Source organism: Pinus tabuliformis, chromosome 1_1 (genome assembly GCF_031772625.1).
Source record: "Pinus tabuliformis cultivar Carrire ecotype Pingquan chromosome 1_1, CPIR1, whole genome shotgun sequence".
NCBI lineage: Eukaryota > Viridiplantae > Streptophyta > Pinopsida > Pinales > Pinaceae > Pinus > Pinus tabuliformis.
The window spans coordinates 694,367,352-694,386,641 of record NC_142297.1 but is presented as its reverse complement, the minus strand read 5'-3'; the positions used below and the strand labels follow the sequence as shown (position 1 = coordinate 694,386,641).

General features: G+C 37.7%; 1 protein-coding gene across 1 annotated transcript; it reads left to right on the top strand.

The window, feature by feature from the left end:
- Positions 1-13,814: 13,814 nt before the first annotated feature.
- Positions 13,815-17,074, top strand: LOC149215329 (GDSL esterase/lipase At1g74460-like). The gene is made up of 6 exons (XM_089389700.1): positions 13,815-14,079; positions 14,192-14,322; positions 14,412-14,651; positions 15,515-15,582; positions 16,348-16,437; positions 17,002-17,074. Exons 1-6 carry the CDS (start codon positions 13,815-13,817, stop codon positions 17,072-17,074), a joined length of 867 nt encoding a protein of 288 aa, XP_089245826.1.
- Positions 17,075-19,290: the final 2,216 nt, after the last annotated feature.

Sequence of the window (19,290 nt, the reverse complement as noted above, 5' to 3'; positions counted from 1 at the left end):
CAATCCTCCTTCCTGATTTGTGGTCTAATGGCCACCTCTAAAATTCTGCTGAACTACACCTCTGACCATAAACCCATTCTGCTTGAGCTCTCCTTGGATGGAAATCTTGGCCCCATTCCCTTTAGATTCAGTTCTCTATGGATTCATCAAGAAGGATTCCAAGAGGTGGTCTTCGAGGCCTGGAACTGGCAAGTTCAAGGATCCCCTTTCTTTGTGTGGGAAGAAAAAATGAGGAGACTTAAAAGGGAGCTCAAGGAGTGAGCTAAAAGGTTGAAAACACCCACCGCCAAAAGAAAGGAGATGCATGATAGTTTAGCATGCCATCAATTAACAATGGAAAATTCCGATGTAACTCAAATCCTTCTTCAAAAAGAAGTAGAGCTGCAAAAATATCTCCATAGAGCAAGTAGGGATGAAGAAGAGTTCTGGAGACAGAAGTCCAGAAATCTTTGGTTACACGCCAGAGACAAAAATACAAGATACTTCCATAAGCAAGCTGAAGCATGCAAGCACTTCAAAATAGTAAATGAAATTCACTATCAAAACACTGTGGTTAAATATTCTGAAGGCATAAAGCGAGCAACCCACTCCTTCTTCAAAGATCTTTACTTTGCCCTGGAAGACCCTCCTATCGATTCTCAAGCCTATCCGATTGATCTTATTCCTCACTGTGTTCAAGATTCTGACAATATTATGCTGACTTCTCCGATCAACATGAATGAGATTAAAGAAGCTTTGGATTGCATGGATCCGGATAAAGCCTCGAGCCCTGATGGGTTCACTTCAAGGTTCTACCTAACTTGCTGGCCTACAATTAAAAAAGACTTTCTGAGAATGATCCGTAAATCTCAGACCTGCACCAAGATTGGAGGCAGTACCAATTGGGCCTTCCTTGGCTTGACTCTGAAAGACAAAGGCGCCACTGATTTCAGCAGATTCAGGCCCATCTCTTTGTGTAATACAAGTTATAAGCTGATTACAAAAATAATAGCCAACCGTATTAAGAAAATTTTGCCGATCATCATCCCTAAAAACCAAGGAGGATTCATAAAAGGGAGAAAGACTCTTGACAATATTGTGTTGGTGCAAGAAGAAATTCATTCAAGCTATCATCGAAAAGAGAAAGGCATGGTGATTAAGCTAGATTTGACAAATGCCTATGATAGGGTGAGACATGATTTCTTGTTTTCTGTGATGGAGAAATTTGGCTTCTCAAAAGTTCTCATAACTTGGGTGAAAGCCTGCATTGCCTCCCCTTGGATAACACCTCTGGTTAATGGTCGTTCAATGGAATTTTTCCAGGCTTCGAGGAGGCTAAGACAAGGTTTCCCTTTGTCCCCGCTTCTTTACGCCATTCAAGCTTTGGTGCTCAGCTTCCAGCTAGACTACTATCAACAGATCCAAACTCTGCCAGGCCTGGGAATGGCTCACAATGTTAAAGACATAAATCATGCCCAGTTTGCCGATGATACATTATTGCTTGGAGGAGCTAGCATAAATTCTGCTAGAACCTTCAAGAAGGAGTTGGACATTTATAGGGAGATTTTGGGCAGCAAGATTAACTATCTAAAAAGCACAATCTATGGTTGTAATTGCTCGATCAAAGATTTGACAGACATAGCAAGGCTATTAGAAATGGAAAGAAACCTGACCTAGGAGTCATTTAAGTATCTTGGGATCTCAATCTTCAAAATCAAATCCTAAGGTAGCTCACTGGATGCCCCTGCTAGACAAGCTAAAACTCAGAATACAAGCTTGGGGAGCCTCATGGTTGAATAATGCTGGGAAGGTAATCCTTATGAAATCTGTTCTCATAAGTCTCCCAGTTTATTAGAAATCCATTCTACTAGCCCCTAAAACCTTTATTAGTAAAGTGGATGGTCTCCTGAGAAGATTTCTGTGGGAGGGAGGGAAAAATAATGACAGAAGGCTCCATTTAGTTAATTGGGACACTATTAAGAAGCCATTCTTGGAAGGAGGTCTCCAAATGCGGGATCTGGCAGCCCAAAATCTTTGCTCTGGGCTCCAAGCTCCTTTGGAACATTGTTTCAAGCTCTTACTCAGCAGCAGAAGGTTACAAAAGTATGATGGCTATCCCTAGCGTCCCCCCAGAGTCAACTCAATGGAAATTTATTTGGTATTTTCCTGCTCTCCCCAAAATTGACTTCTTTTGCTGGACTCTAGCGCATAAAAGTATCCTCACTAGAGATAACCTGAGGAAGCGTGGAATGGAAGGCCCCTCCAAGTGCCCTCTTTGTGCATCGGATGAAGAAATGGCTAACCACCTGTTCTTATTGTGCCCCTCTGCTTAAGAAGTTTGGAAGGGTGTCTTGATGTTAGGAACTGACAAAATAGAGCTTCCAGGAAATATTCAAGACCTGCTAAGAAACTAGGCCAAGTTATCCCCGTTCTGTCTCTCCAAAAAATCCTTCTCAATACTAGCTAGATGTGGATCCCCAAATTCACATGCTGGAAACTGTGGTTGGAGAGGAACAACAGAATATTTAGGGAGGAGAGTTGTAACTCTGTCAGAATTATCACTAAGATCAAAGCTCTGTTGGGGGAGGCCTTAGAAACCAAACCCACCATAAGAAATGACATGATTCTGGACAGCAAGGAAGATCAATGGTTAAAAGAGCTTGTTCCAAATCATCAGAATAGATCCATTCCTCCTGCTAAAGCCCCTTCTCATTAGGAAATTCATCTGGAAGAATGGGAGTTCATCAAATGGAGATCTTCTTTGGATGATCACTGCCTATTCTTCGATGGGGCCTCTAAAGGCAACCCAGGAAAGGCGGGTGGCGGGGGAGTTATCTTAAGCCCAGGTGGCTCAACTGAGCTGCACTTTTCTTGGGGTCTGGGGCATGCAACAAACAATAGAGCAGAAGCTCTTGCTCTGTGGCAGGGTCTAAATCTAGCTATCAAGAGGAATCTCCTCTCCATCTCAGTCTTTGTAGACTCCAGACTAATTATATAGGCTATGAACTCTCAATAGATCCCTTCTCAGGTGCAGTTAGCCCCCATCCTCAAAAAAATCAGACTACTATTGCCCAAGTTTCACAAAATCTCCTTCTATCATGTTCTGAGGAAGTTAAACTCACAGGCGGACTTGGCAGCCAACCTAGGCTCTCTCAGGAGTAAGAGATCTATGCTAGTAAATGATGTTGAATCGCACTGCAGCATTCCTTAATTCTGGAGTTGTCTGAGCCTCTGTTCCTTTGAGCATTTCGCTGATTCAGATTCTCCAGACTTTGGGAATGACCATTTTGAGCTGGCTGCTGTTAGGAAATGCGGACTCATCCACAAGGGAAAATTCAGAATGCAACCGTGGCATTTTCGATCTCTGTTCATCGTTGGAACTCACTGCTGCGTCTGGGTAGGTGCTGGGGAGTTCACGAGGGCCTCTTCAAGGTCAATTTACCACTCTTGGCATTCTTAAACACTATATAACACTCCGCTAGACATTTCAAAAAGAAAACACAGTGATTCTTGGGATGATCTGGCACTCTGGCGCGTTGGATCTCCTCTCTGCAAGCTAGGAAGCAAAGCTACGTCACGGAAAGCAAAAGTAGTGGAATTTCAAGGCACCATTCTAAAACCAAATCAAGTTCTTTTTCAAGCCTCTATCTGCATTCATAGTGTAACTCATTCAATGGACTATTCAAAAGAAAAATCTTCTTTCCCTGTCCATTGTAACAAGGAAATACAGGGTTTCAGTGTTAAAGTCCTCGGCAGCTGATTTGCCGAATTTTAAATAATAACTAACAGTTTATGTCAAAAAAAGAAAATGGAGAGCGGAGCACTTAGGGTTTGACGCTGCTCTGCAACTGGTAGACCTTCATAGACTGCGTTGTTCTGCCATTAACCTTCAGCCATTAGGAAGCTACAACACAAAAAGGAACAACTATCGTGCAATGGAACCCCCTCAGGGGGAGGACATGATGCCTCCCCCTGCTGATATGGAAAATGGCCTACGACAAATTGAAAATGTCAGGATGGACCATCTAGAAGATACAACAACAGAGAATGAAAATACGCCAATGAATAACAACAGAAATGAAGAACCACGAGTGACGTCAAACACCTGGAAGCCGGTAGCAGTTGACTGACCCAAAATTGAGCTCCCAAGTCAGCGCATCAACACTCAGATCCAGTTTATGGGATCATGCTTTGATAGGAAAATTCATAGGCCTTTGGCCAACGGAGAAAGCTTTTCATGGATAGATCGCAACCAAATGGAAGCCAAAAGGGCACATAACACTGTAGTTAGGGCCTAAGGGCTTCCTTACTGCCATTTTCAATTGTTTGGAGGACCGAAATAGGGTATTGGATGGAGGACCATATTTCTTCAACATAGCAAGGCTATACCTAAGAGGATGGATCGAGCACTTTAACATTGACAAAGAAGATCTAAGCTGGGCCTTGGTGTGGTTGCACCTTTATTCTCTCCCTCTGGAGTATTGGGACGAAGACTCTTTGCGAGACATTGGGAATGGTTTAGGCGAATTCATCAAAGTGGTAGAGGAGACAGAGCTGAAGCGATGCACCTCCTATGCTTGGATATGTGTATACATGCACCTCAGCAAAGCTCTCCCGGACGCGTCAAGCCTCTACCATGATGATTATGAATGGTTACAAACAATAGATACGAGCATGTACCACTCCGTTGTCGAAAATGTATTCCCTGGGCCATTTATTCTGAGACTGTCCATCCAATATGAAATCCACGACCACCCCTTCAATGGACAAATCCGACTCGGATGGGTTCACAAAAGTTCCCAATCACAAAAATACCCATAAAAAGCCCTCTACCTTAGTCAAAAAACCTGTCACTAGCACCTCCTTGCCTTCAACAAGAAACATATTTGAAATCCTGCTCCAGCCGGAGGTTCATATTTTAGAAAATAAAAAACAACCTAAAGCCATTCCTAAGACTTTCGCCCATTCTGCTCCATCAAGCTCAAAGAAAGCCCTCACTTCTAAGCAACCCACAGACACCAAAACACCCTCGCCCAGTAACATGCAGAAAAGGACTGCTCAAGGTATGGAGGTAGATAGCACTCAGATGTAGCTCACGATTGTAGATGATATAGAGGCAGAGCAGGAAATAATACAGCACATGGAAGAGCAGTCGGAGAGCTTCGACATCAGAGATCTAGATATATTGGGACTTGAACAGGCTTGTAAGAAAAAGGATTATGAAGAAATTCCTGAGTGACAGCTAGAGAACTTAGAAGTGATTCTCTCAAGAGCACAGAAGCAAAGATCATTAGGCGTCCAAACTGGTAGTCAGTGGGATGGAAGAAATATCTTCAAAGACAGATGAAAGATGTTTGATGATATGTATGTAGTCAGTACACTCCTTTGCATTACTCCTTGCTTTGTATCTTTCATGTACCCTCACCGCTTGTCAGATTTTGCCACCTGTTACCAATAGTCTCTTAGATCTTTCCTGACAAAGCAGGTGAAGGAATTTCCTTCAACCTGATTTCTTCAAGGCTCTTCATAGAAATTATAGAGCTAAGAGAAGGAGATGTGGAATCTCACTATCAAACTCTTGAAAATACTTTGCATGGTCGAATATATCCAAACAATTAAGCTACCACTCAACAACATTGTCAATCTTGGAAGACTCAAGAAAGATCACATCTCTAGATACTATAAACTTCTTATTCACTTCATCATAGAGATGGTATGCTTTGGAGGTATGAGTACCCAAAGAAGATACATTTGTGATTCCTTGCACTGAGTTTTTTATTTGTTCCTTAGGTATGAAGGCATAATATGAGGAACCAAAAACCCTGAGATGCCTCACTGAAGGAATGTGGCCATACCACATTTCATAGGGAGTCTTGTTTCTAATAGCAAGAGTGGGACACCTATTATTTATATACACAACACATAGAACCACATCAGCCCAAAACCTTATGAACTTAACATGTTGAAAAATGCAGCAAGAAATTCTCAATTTGATTTTTCCTTGATTAAATTGAAAAAATTCAAATTTCCACATCAACGGACAACTTGGATGATGTTAACTTGTGTGACATGGCTTGTGTCACCTAGTTTACTCAATAAATTCGAGTTGGAGGAGTTAGAGTTCAGTTCTACATATGTGATTGCTAACTTGTGGCAATAAAGGTCAATTATCCCAGGTTGTTGTCAGTTAAACTAGTTCTAAATTTTAGAGGAACTAGTGGAGGTCATTTAAGCAGTGGGACTTCAGTCAAACTCAGTGATCATCTAGTTAACTCATCAATCAACCCAAAATAGTTGGGGCATGAAGAGAAGTCAAATCCCCTAAAATTGGTGGAGATTCGAAGGTAGTTTTAATTTCTTGTAGCTCACACAGTTGCAAGAACTTGCTATAACCATAGTGGAGGAGGTAGCTTGATTAGGAGCTTCTTGTGAAATTAGAGAGCGAATGATTGTTGGTAGCATTAATAGCCTACCAGCAATTTGTTTTTCACCACACTTCAATGTTTTGGGCATGGTTTTTGAGGGTGGATATTTTATTTATTTATGATTTTTGGTCATGCACGTCCTCACTAAGTATCTTGGGAGGTCTGTAATAGTTCCTTGCATGCACATCCTCACTAAATATCTTTTGGGATGTCTGTACTAGGTCCTTGTAAATTTCTTTTTGCCAAGGCTTAACTACTTATGATCTTAGGTGCTCACAACAATTTGACAGTTTATGGCACTTTCTAAATCACCATTCCTGAAAGGATCCAACAAAACGACTTCAGAGGAAGATGAGAAGGGAAAAATCTTATTGGAACTAGCCTAGAACTAGTGGAATTGGTTGGTCCCAATGGTTTTAGAGTTGTACTAGTCTAGTTTGGTGGTTCAGATTGGATAAGGTTGGTCTTGTATTGAACTGACCTTAAAACACCAAATTCACTAGTTCTATAATAAACTGACCAATTATAAAGAATGTAGTGCAACATAGCTAATGACCACCAAATAATAATTTTTTAATAAAAAATACTGAAAAGAAAAAAAAAAATTATTAACTCGAGGGCCCTACAAAACCTAACCCTAGTAATTAATGGTAATATTTAATTTTTAAAGTTAAAGTAAAAGTTAACATTCTCCTTATCTTTCCTTTTTGAAAAGGAAAGATAAGGATAATGTTAGCTTTTACTTAAACTTTTAATATTAACATTAATTGTTTTGAGTTGTTTCAGAGTGGTTCCAACTTCATTCAATTTTGAGAAAGTCAAATTTTAGATCCCATTCAAAACTTAGTGGTTATTGTTTGAACCGCTTCTTTATAATGAGTCCTGGACTTTGACTTCCAATTTTTCAGATGTAGTTATTGCATAATCATATTCCTCGTGAGACTTTGCAGCAGAAGTTGGTCTTCAATCCATTGAAAGCACTTGACCTAGCATAGGGAACCATCAGCTACCCCTCCCAAGTTGCACCTCAACATTGAAATTTTCTTTTTTCAGTAGACATTCATTTTATCCATTAGATCATTTCTTCCACTGTGACAGTCCAACAACACCCCTGCCAGCATATGCTTGACAATCCATCTCATCTTTACTGCTACCTTATAAACACTCTTAAATCTTGTGTCTCCGATATAAAAGAGGAAGAACTAGAAAGGGTCTTCTTGGCCCTCTTCACAACCCACAATATGTTTAGCTTCTCTCTTGTGCTTACACTCTAGTCTTCTCGCAACTTTAGAATGGTGAATCTTAAACACAGTCTCATGATGTCCATTCAGGGAAGCATAATTCACCCTTTGTTTGAATCAAATTACCCCCCCTAGCATTCCCTTTACCTTTAATTGCAGGCATATATTTTCCTTTTGGATGACTGTTAAGCTTGTCATCTCTATTTCGCCTCCCTCTCCTACCCTCATGAACCCGATAAGCTAAATTTAACCAATCTCAATGTATCTGAGATAAATAATCCATCCAACTAGGTAGATTGAGTTGAGACCCTATTAGAAACTAAATCCATCCCTCCACAATGATATATCCCTCCCCAACAACATCATCATGCTCTGTTCGAGATCTATCATTCCCATGATCATTATAAATTTCCGAGTCCTTCACTTACATATTTGGTAACATCATAATTCAGATCACTTATAATTTGTTGTGTTGTTTATTGTGTTATGATTTGCTTTAATGGAAATATCTCCCTACTAGGCACGAGTAACTAAATTCAAGTTCTTATTGAACTCTTGCGTTAACATACTTAATTTTCATTTTGACCTATTCGGTTTCAAATTCTTGTGTGGTTGGTTTACTGGTTGACTACTAGCATTCACCAAGTGGTTATTGATGATCATAGTTAGTCGAGAGTGAACGTTGGACTTTGCCTTGAAAACCAAGCCCCAAGAATAAGCACTTATCATGGAACATTTCAGAGCCCATACTAGTGGAAGGTCAATTGTGCAGTGGGACTTTAGTCAAACTCAGTGATCATCCAGTTTATTGATCAATCAACCCAAAATATCTAGTGCATGGAGAATTCGAGTTACCCAAATATGGTGGCGATTCCAAGGCAATGTAACATCAATTGTAGACTAGCCTTGAGTGTACAAGTGTTAGATACTTTCCCCCTTTTCTTGCTTATTCATTCATTGCCAAACACTATACCACTAGTTCTAAGAATCTTGTGGATACTATCACCACAATAAATGTATATTTTAGTTTATACGAGACAAGAATTGTATATTTACCTTTGGGACACTCCAAAAATATTTTGATGCACCTTTGTGACCTTTATGACTTTATGAACTTAATTCCCATTCCATGTTCATCCATGTGGACGCACTTTATGATGTTCTACGACAACCTAATGTCCTTGTCAACTTCCTCTCATATTCCTTGTCATGTTTTCAAGACTTGTGTATCCAACAAGAAATTTGGGAGATGAATTCCATCAAGGTAGAAAATCAAGGGGGTTTCAAGCCATTTATTTAGGGTTCCCACTAGCATAGTCCCACCATATGATCCACCCAATCCCTAAATTGGGGTCTACTGCTATTCCATTTAACTATTAGATGATCATGGTGAGCCATAATTCCAAGTTAAATATTATGACTCTTCATATGATATTATTGTAGATACTTGAGGAAACATCTTTTTGGCTAAAGGGTTAAGGGAGGATTTTGACTTCAATATCGACCCATATTCTAATTCTAGAGAGCCATATTGTAATAAGGTGAAAAGCTCCAATACTAACCGAAGATTTGTGGAGTTTTAAATGACAACTCGTTAAAATTCCATCAACTGACAAAGTCTATAGATAACTTTTAAGGAAACCCTTTGGAAGACCTTTATAATAAATGATCATTAGACCCACCTCTGATTAGGCCTCGATCCAACCCTCAGAAAGAACTTTGAACAACCCTTTCAAGTGACATCACTCCAATATCCAATCCAACATAAGAGAACACATGGATGCCCCACTTTAGTGAGAGGAGGAATATTTAGTGAACTACAACACCCTCCAAAAAATATTTGAAACATAGGCTCAAGCTGCCTTAGGAGGTCTAAAATGAAACCACATTCCTACACTCATTAAGATGCCACAATGTTTTTTTTATAAGGAATGAAGTAGTTTTATATTAAATTCCATAGAGGGTTGAATGAGACTCAAATCATAGCCCCCTAATTTCTTATGAAAGATCCTTAGCAAAGACTTCTCTGGGCCTCAGAATAGTGTCTGACATAGGGCTTTGACTTGTGAGAATCAGGGCTTAGTTTTCCCCTACCAAAGAGGGTTGAAAAAGATCTCTATTAATTCAATCAAAATGTATCTCTATCCTAGGGCCAAAAGATAAAAGCCGAGCAAACGAGCTTTATCCATCGAGATAGATTTGGATGCAAGAATCAATGTTTTTGGGTCCAAGACCATCTTCATTTGATTCTCCTCATTGTGTTGATTCCAATGGTAGGTGGAATGCCACATAACTCCTCATGTTTGACGAGATATGCTTGATCAAATTTAGTGCCTCAAAAGTATGGTAAATATCCCCAAAATGAGTTGATGAAGGCAACTTGATGTTGTGGTGAATTAATGGAACTTATTCTCAAATGGTTGATTAACATTAAAGGTATCTAATGGGTTTCCTTAAAATTTATCTATAGGCACATTTAAGAATAAATATGGTTATACACAAAATCAACAAATTAATAATATCTATCAACATTAAGTTATAGAAACGTTTTTCTCACTTAGCTTTGGATTGATGGTTAATGGGTCCACTGTTAAGGCACCCCTTACATTATGCCAACAGTTAAAATCCCCCATCACTTCTAGCCTACAAAAAAAAGTTATATAAATGTTTTAGAAAATAGAGATCACAATTATATTATTGTCTTATCTCAGTCTAAACATAAATGGATGGATATAGTTAGAACTATAGCATATGTAGATGGCTTAATCAAATAATTGACGCAATCAATTGTTGAATGTTGTTGTCATTTATCCCAACCTTAGTCTTTGAAACACTCTTAATATCCGTCTATGGATTGCATTGATAGGAATACCCAATGGTCACAAAACCCTAAAAGGAAGAGAAGAAAGCAAGTCGTTGTAGTGTAGCCATGATACTCTGCATTTAGGAATTTGGATGCAAGAATCAATGTTTTTGGGTCCAAGACCATATTCATTTGATTCTCCTCATTGTGTCAATTCCAATGGTAGGTGGAATTCCACATAACTCCTCATGTTTGATGAGATATGCTTGATCAAATTTAGTGCCTCAAAAGTATGGTAAATATCCCCAAAATGAGTTGATGAAGGCAACTTGGTGTTGTGGTGAATTAATGGAACTTATTCTCAAATGGTTGATTAAAATTAATATTGGGATTATTAAGGATCGTGCTAGTTAATTTTAACATACAAAGAAAGACTTTGTAAAGGGATTATTGATTAAATACTTTGAATCCCATGTCAGCTTTTAAGGATGATTTTTTTGGCTCCAAAATTTAAAAATTCAAGTTTCATTTTGTCTATGTCGGCGCCATGTGTTCGGATGATGTTCACCCCTCTAGAAGCTTTCTCCACTTTATATTTGAGCTTGACATCTCCTTGGAGTGCATTGAAATTTTATCCAATCCTAGAATTATCTCTATCCTAGTAGGTGAGGAATAGTCGCATTCACCTATGGATGAGGATGAATTTCATTGTGAGCTATTAAGATTGATCTAAGGCTATTGTGGATTTTCTGAGGAGTATACTTGAGGTTTTTTGTGGAGTTTTTTTACCTATTTTGAGGTCTAATTTGAATCACCTCTATGGAATAATTTCAGATTCTATTGTGGCTAAACTCATTGGCATAATCAAGGAATCTTCACTATTTTTTGAGGTAATTTCATTAGTAGTCCAAGGATATTTTTATATTAATATTGAGACCTATTCCAAGATTTCTCTAAGGAAACCTAGTTTTCTATTTCTGAGCGCTACTTTGTGACTATTTAAAGAAATTTTCACAAAGCTCCAATACTAACCAGAGCGAGTTTTGGAAGTGGGAGATATTGTAATAAAGATTTGCATTGTCTAATTCTATGACTTCAATTGTAGGATTTCGGTGGCTCACAGCAATGGATAAAGTTGTTTGAGTGAAAATGGAAGTTGAAGCACAACATGAGAACTCTGTTTCTCTGTGCGACGCCTTATGCCTTGAACCATCTCTCGGCGCGTGGCTTTGAATGTGGAATATCTCTCTGCATTTGATTTATGGCTACAACCCATGTCTCTATGCGTGGCATTCCCTATATCCAGCTACCCTACGCATGTCCTTTGTTCTTCAGGTAAGATGTCTTCCTGATTCATAACATCATTTTGGTTTAGTTAGTCTACCATTAATGTTTCCTGTCTAGATGAGTGTATCTCAGTTTTTATCCTTGTAGCTGCGCGTGGCCATCTTTAGTCTGGCGTATGGCCTTTCCCTTTCTATTTTTCCTGGCACGTGGTATGATTCTAAATTGGTTAGATCTTTTTTGGTGCCTCACATACTAGTTATGGCCTAACAATTGCAGGACTTTATCGCATTTTCATTTCATTCATTGAACTTTCACCTTTTTCCTTACTCGCATCCATGACCATAGATTTGAGTCTCCATGATTATGGATGTCTGCCAGTTTTAATCCTCTTCTCATCATCTTGAGTGGGTTTCTTTTCTCGTCCATGTGTAGCATGGACTGAACCTTTTCTTTCTGTCTTACTCTTTGGAGTATATCAGGAGAAAGTATGGTTCTGGTCATCTTAATTCTGCTTTGGATGGGTATTTCATAACCTTATTTCCCCATTTAAGTGAGTATCAGTCTTATTTCGGTTATGAGATTTCCTGTTAAAGAGGAGCATTCTTTGTTGGGTCTGGATTTGCGAGCGGTATTGATGGTTCAGGCTTCTCTTTTTTGCAATGAAGGCCTCGCGCGGAGCACAGAGGTATGTTATCAGTTCTCCTTCCTGTATCTGATGAGTTGTGCCACTATATTTCAGTTTTTTCCATATCCTCTCTGTGGTTTTTTAGTTTCAGTCTGAGTGGTTCCTTACTCCTGGCAATTGATATGGTAAAGCTGAAATGAATTTTGCTTGGTTAGAATTACTATTGCAGAGTTCTTACCTGATATTTAAGGAAGTCTTTGTTTTGAAATTCCCATGCACAATATTTACAAACCATTTCATTATTTCCCAGCCATGCACCAATGCTCACTGTAGAATAGGGAATTCTTGGTGTATATGCTATAACTGTATATGCTGTTGTCCTGATTGTTCCTGATTTCCATGATACTATGGTATCTTTTTCAGCATATTTCCTACTACAGTCTAAGGCTTTTCCATTTCGTTTCACTTGGACAGCTCTTAGGTTCAGGGTTCTAGATGGGTCCTTAGGTTTGTAGGTCTCCTGGTTTTTCTGGGGTTAATTTCCGGTAAGGTTTTGATTTTCCGACTCCTTGCTCTGGAATTCTCTGGAATGGTATGGACTTGAGTTTTCATGTTTCGGTACTCATGACACATGGGTTGGCACATTCCATATGACTTTATTAACTGTCATTTTGGCTATGACGTGGTCTCTTTCATCAGCTAATTTTAAATTTTTAATTCGCTCTATCAGTTTTTATACCCTTGCACATATATATATCTCATCAGTGCGTAAGGTTGTATGTACTTTCCTGAAAATATTCAACTTTCAAAAATTTCCACCTAACCAAATCTGATAGGATTTTCTCACTACCATTTCCATATCTATCCGTATATCTAATCCCTCTATATTTCTTGTAGCTTTTATTATCCTCCTAACTTTCTGAGCTACGTGTGTCATTCTTTTTGAGGACAAGCTATCTCCAGTACTTTCTTTGTCCCTCTCTGTAGTACGTATGGAAATCCCATCTGATGTGTCTGCTTCGTCCGCCTTGGTGCGGGCTATTATAGAGGCATAGAAAGCCTTTGGTAGTGGATCATTACATAAATATTGGCAATCTAAGGTGGAAAACACAATTATACCTCCTGTCCATATGACACGGAATAAGGAAGGTAGCGGGGATGATTTCCCGCGATGTAAAAAATATCAGCAGTTCATGAAGACTACTCCGCCACCCTCTGCATGCAAGTCTGTGGTTATGTGGAAGCTGTTCTGAATAGTACACCTTAACAATTATTCATTCTAATACTTCCTCCTCCACTTTTCGTCTATTGCTTGTCATATTCATACTTGACTCTATGTATCGGACAACAATATTAAAATCACAACCTTTTATTATAGATACCAGAGGATCGCGATGTGTAATTCGAACACAAAAACAATTACAACATAGAATTTTGAGTATATGAGGGGAGCAATGGAGAGGCTTGTGATTGAGGCAGTGAGTACATGTTTCATGGCAATCATGATGGTGGTGGCATTAAATGCTGTCACAGGTGAAGCAGAAAGAGAGATAAAGCCTGTATCCTTTATATTCAGGGACTCTTTATCAGATGTTGGAAACAACAGTCACCTGCCACAGAGTCTAGCCAAGTCCAATTATCCATGGCATGGCATTGATTATGGTAACGGAATGCCTACCGTCAGATACACCAATGGCCGAACCATTTGTGATATAGTTGGTATTTCTTACATCCCCCTTCCACAATTCAACTTGTTTCACCTTGTGAATATTTATTTGTATATTGGGCATTTTCGAGGTATTGATTTGATTGGGTGTTGCTAATATTGCAGCTGAGAAAACAGGTTTGCCAATCCCAGCGCCGATCCTGGATCCATCCACTGATGACAACACCGTGTTGATACAAGGTGTCAACTATGCTTCGGATGGCAGAGGCATTCTAAACGAAATAGGATTTCTTTTTGTAATAACTACTCAACATTACTCACTCCTCTGGTTTTTTTTTTTTTGGTTAATCTCATTTTCTCACCTATTGACCGTATGCTCATGTAGATTCAACGACTCTGTTTTTGGAGCCAAATAGAGTTGTTTCAAGGGACCAAGATGTACATTTCCAATAAAATCGGGCATGCCAAAGCACAGAAATTCTCTAGTGAATCCATCTATTTAATTTCCATCAGAAGCAACAACTACATCCACAATTATTTGCTCCCTGTGGAGGCTGATTCCTGGCAATACGCTCCCGATGATTTCATAGACTATCTTATTTCAACATTGCGCCAACAACTCACGGTGAGTTTTCCTGAAGCTTAAATTTGAGACTATTTTTTGGATATATGTTGTGCCCAAGTTTACTAATGTTCTTGATGTTCTAGGTTTCGAGTAGTGGTCTCATCACTCATCATGCACTCAAGTAAAGGGGCTCATGCTTTACTTGAGTCTGTGATGAAGGGGCTCATATTTTACTTGAGTCTCTAATAAAGGGTGGTGAGACCATTAGAAAATCAATAAACTGGTACACAATATATATTCAAAAACTTTTATATCAGTATGTTTTACTTGAGTCTGTGATAAAGGGTGGTGACACCATTTGTAAATCAATAAACTGACACACAATATATATCCAAAAACTTTTATATCAGCATGTTTTACTTGAGTTTGTGATAAATGATAAAGGTTTGTGACACTATTAGAAAATCAATAAATTGACACACAATATATATCCAATTTATTTATTTATTTTTATTTATTTATTTATTTTTATTTTTATTTTTATTTTATTTATTATTTTTATTTATTTATTTATTATTTATTTTTTTATATCAGCATGTTTTACTTGAGTCTGTGATAAAGGGTGGTGACACCATTAGAAAATCAATAAACTGGCGCACAATATATATCCAAAATTTTTTATATTAGCATGACTAATGGTCGTGGAAATATACACCCACAAATCTTTTATATGTCAATTGGCGTAGACACTACATCATTTAGGCATACACAGATTGCTCTTCACAGGATTGGGACCTCTAGCCTCTTGTTGCAAATGTTCCCAAAGTAAGACATCCATGTGGATGAGCACACAATACAACCATACAGAATCTCAGTGTTTATTTAGTCCATGATACTTGAATTGATGATTTGATGATTTGCAGGATGTGGTGCTTTGTCAAGTTGAGAAAGCCAAGGATGAAATGCTGACCCAACTTTATAGCTCAGTCAGGTAAGTTTTAATGACAAAATGTGGTTAAGGTACGTCAATAATTAGTTTGATTATTTTCCCATTTCTGTATTTTGCCAGACTGATTTTGATTTTCACTTGAAATTAGGTCTCTTGGGACTTTACGAAAGTAGTGTTTTTTGTCAACCTCTGTAGGTGTAGTAGACACCTGTTGATTGGAGCACTATACATTTGAGCTTTTGGGGTGCCTTTTCAACTTTTTGTTTAAAAAGGTCCTACATGGATATAACTTGGATCGATCCCAAGAGAACTTTTGACTTATCAATTTCATTTTCCCGTGTTGATATGTATGTAGTGTGGGTTCAGTAGCAACACCTTTTAACCTCAATATCAATGACAATGGAGCAACTATGAACCCTTTTTTGGTTCCTTTTTATCAGCACTCTATTTTACTCGTTTATGTCTCTTTATTTTGAATTTTAATTTAATTTAATTTTGAATTTATAGATAGATTGTGTTATTGGTTGTTTTGATCAATACTAATTTGTTTTTCCTTCTTCTGTCGGCATTTTCGTCATTGAATTGGAAAGGGTTCTGTATTTTTCCACTTATATTTATTTGAATTTTAATTTAGTTTAATTTTGAATTTATAGGCAGACTCTGTTATTGGTTGTTTTGATCAATACTAGTTTTCTTTTCCTATTTCTGTTGGCATTTTCCTAATTGAATTGGCGAGGGTTCCCTGCTTTTCCACTTCTATTTATTTGTTTCCTTCTTATATACTGATTGGGATTTTGTTTCTTGCAGTATTCATGGGCAATGTGAAGTTATCATGTTTGATGTTACTGCACGATTGACTTACAAGAATGTCCCAACATGGCACAGAGATCTTTGCAGGTATCTCTTTTGCAAAGGGGTTGGATCTCTAAGTAGAAATGAAGGTTCCTTAATTGTGTGGTGGCACAACTGCCTGAACCGATTAGCTAAATATCTTTGTGAATTTCAGGGTGTGTGAGAACATTCCTATTGTTTTTTGTTGAAACAAGGTTGATGTGAAGAATAGGCAAGTGAAAGATAAGCAAGTTACTTTTCATAGAAAGAACAATCTTCAGTACTATGAGATATTTGCAAAAAGTAACTACAACTTTGAGAAGCCATTCCTATACTTGGCATGGAAGCTCTCAGGGTGAGCCTTCAAATTTAGTTTCTGATGCTCCCTAATATGAATTTTATATTAAAAAATTTGCATTGGTTCTATAATGGGTTATTTTTATAGGGATCCAAATCTTCATTTTGTGGAGTCACCTACTCTTGCTGCTCCTGAGGTTCAGATAGGCCTTGCAACCCAACAATAGTAAGTAGAATGCTATTTTCTTATTATTTTTTGTTAACTTTTATTGAAATAATTTGTTCCATTTCTAAAAGATTGAAACTTTGGCTTACAATCTTTTATGTTGTCAGGTACGAGGCAGAACTTGTAGCAGCTGCGGCCCAACACCTTCCAGATGATGATGATGATGATGCTTTTGAATAGCTTTGTTAATATGCTTTTGCATATTTAGGGATTGGCGGATTCAATTAGTTTTGTATCATTGGAGTTTGCTCTTCAGTTTCGACATTTAATTCCGATTTGTATTTGGGGCTTAGAATAGAATTATCGCATCTCTCTATATGTGATTTGGGTACTGTGCAGATGTTTTCATCGGTGGATTTGGCTAAGCTATCTTAGTTCAACTCCATTACAGAGCTATTTTTATATGCTAAGACATTTTTTTCCGTTATATACTCTTGCACATTTTGCACAAGAAATTTTTGGACTCTTCAAATATTTCAAGAATGCTCAAGTGCCTTTCGTTGTGTACTATTGGGGGAAATCCTAGTTGCGATGATTGTTGCTTGTAATATATTATGGCTTGTTAAAACTTTCTCTGAAAATTCTAGCTATGTATGAGGATTTATTTTAACTCTGAAATTGGTTTACATAAAGCTTGTACAATGAATAGTTTACCTGCTAGACTATCAGAATAAATGATATTATAAAGTAAGCGCTGATACCTTGTATACGGACCAAATCCTCCCTTTGCAATATTGTTTTCATCCGGGACACTTTTTGTTGCAACTGTCAATGTTTCCGTGGTAAAAACTATTGGTTGACCCTACATATAGCCTCTGTTTCCATTTAGGGCTCTATAGATTGCAATTTCTGCAATGCGAACTTGCAATTTCTAACTTCGATTAGAAGTTGTGCAACATCCGTATGGAAGAAAGATTGTATTTGCAATAGCATCAAGAGGAAAGAAAGATGCATGTCCTCTAGAATGGATCTTCACACTGAGACCAATGCTAATGGTGTTGAGAAACTACTGTGCAATGGAATAAACAATGTTTAGGTGCAGAACAAATATATTTTTCCTCCCCAGGAGCAACCCAACATGTCTTAGGTATAGTTCTGTGAGAGCATTCCAATGGTTGATCTGAAACACCTGGATGGCCCTAGCAGAACCACTGTCATACAAAAAATCCAACGTGCATGTCAGGAGGATGGCTTTTTCTAGGTACAACCTTCAATCTCCAATGTCCCAACCTTCAATTCTTATCAACATTTATGTAGACACCATCCAACACGGTTGTTATTTAAAAAATAAAATAAAATATAAAGTTTAAAATAATGAAGTGTTGTGGCATCCTCTGATATATTTCATTACAATTTTGGGTGATATTGTGATTTTTTGTTATTTAAATTGCATATTTGAATGCGTAAATAAATTCATCATACTAAAAAGCTCATTGAGCAATTGAGTTGTGCAGATTATACAAGTCAAACTTATAATTCCAACAATTCCTTCTTAGATCTTGAGCAAAATTGACTAGAAAATGACAAAAACATCGAATAGTTAGATTACACGTATAGGGCATAGTCAAAGTATTAGACATTTTTGTTTTTCATTGAAATTCCACGATAAAATTTGATCGAGATAGTGATTTTTTGTTGTTTAAAATGTATTTTTTAATAAATAAATGGATTCAACGCCCTAAAAAACTCATGGGCACACAAATTGCACAGATTTAATGACACAAAGTTACAATTCCAACAATTCCTTGTTGTATCTTGGGCATAATTGAGCAAAAAATATGCTAAAAAAAAGACAAAAATATCAAATAATTACACTACACCTGTAAGAAAAAGCACAATCTAAATATCATGTGTTTTTATATTTTTAATGGAAATTTAAAAATACAATTTAAAACTAGATTATGAATTTTTATTACTTAAAATATATTTTTGAATACATAATACTCAAAATATGCAAATTACAAAACTCAACTAAACACAAACAACAAAATCCATGTTACAAACTCCCCACAGACCAACAAGATCCAGGTAACTTCACTCTACAAACTCCCCACAGACCAACAAGATCCAGGTAACTTCACTCAATATGGTAAAGCTTAACCAATTTGCCACTGAATTTATGTAACTTCTCTCAATATTGTAAAGCTTTACCAATTTGTCCCTGAATTTATTTTGATCCTTCTATATGATTAACTGGTCCGGTTTATTTTGTAAACATGAACCAATTTGCAAGTGGATTTATTTTGAGTCGTGTTTGATTGGTGGTTAATTACATCAGGAAGCTTTTGATGCAAGCCTCTCTATTATCATAGAGACATGTAGCATAGCTGCAAGACAAAACAAAGCATGGAGACATGTAGCATAACATGTAACATGGCTACAAAACAAAGCAGAGA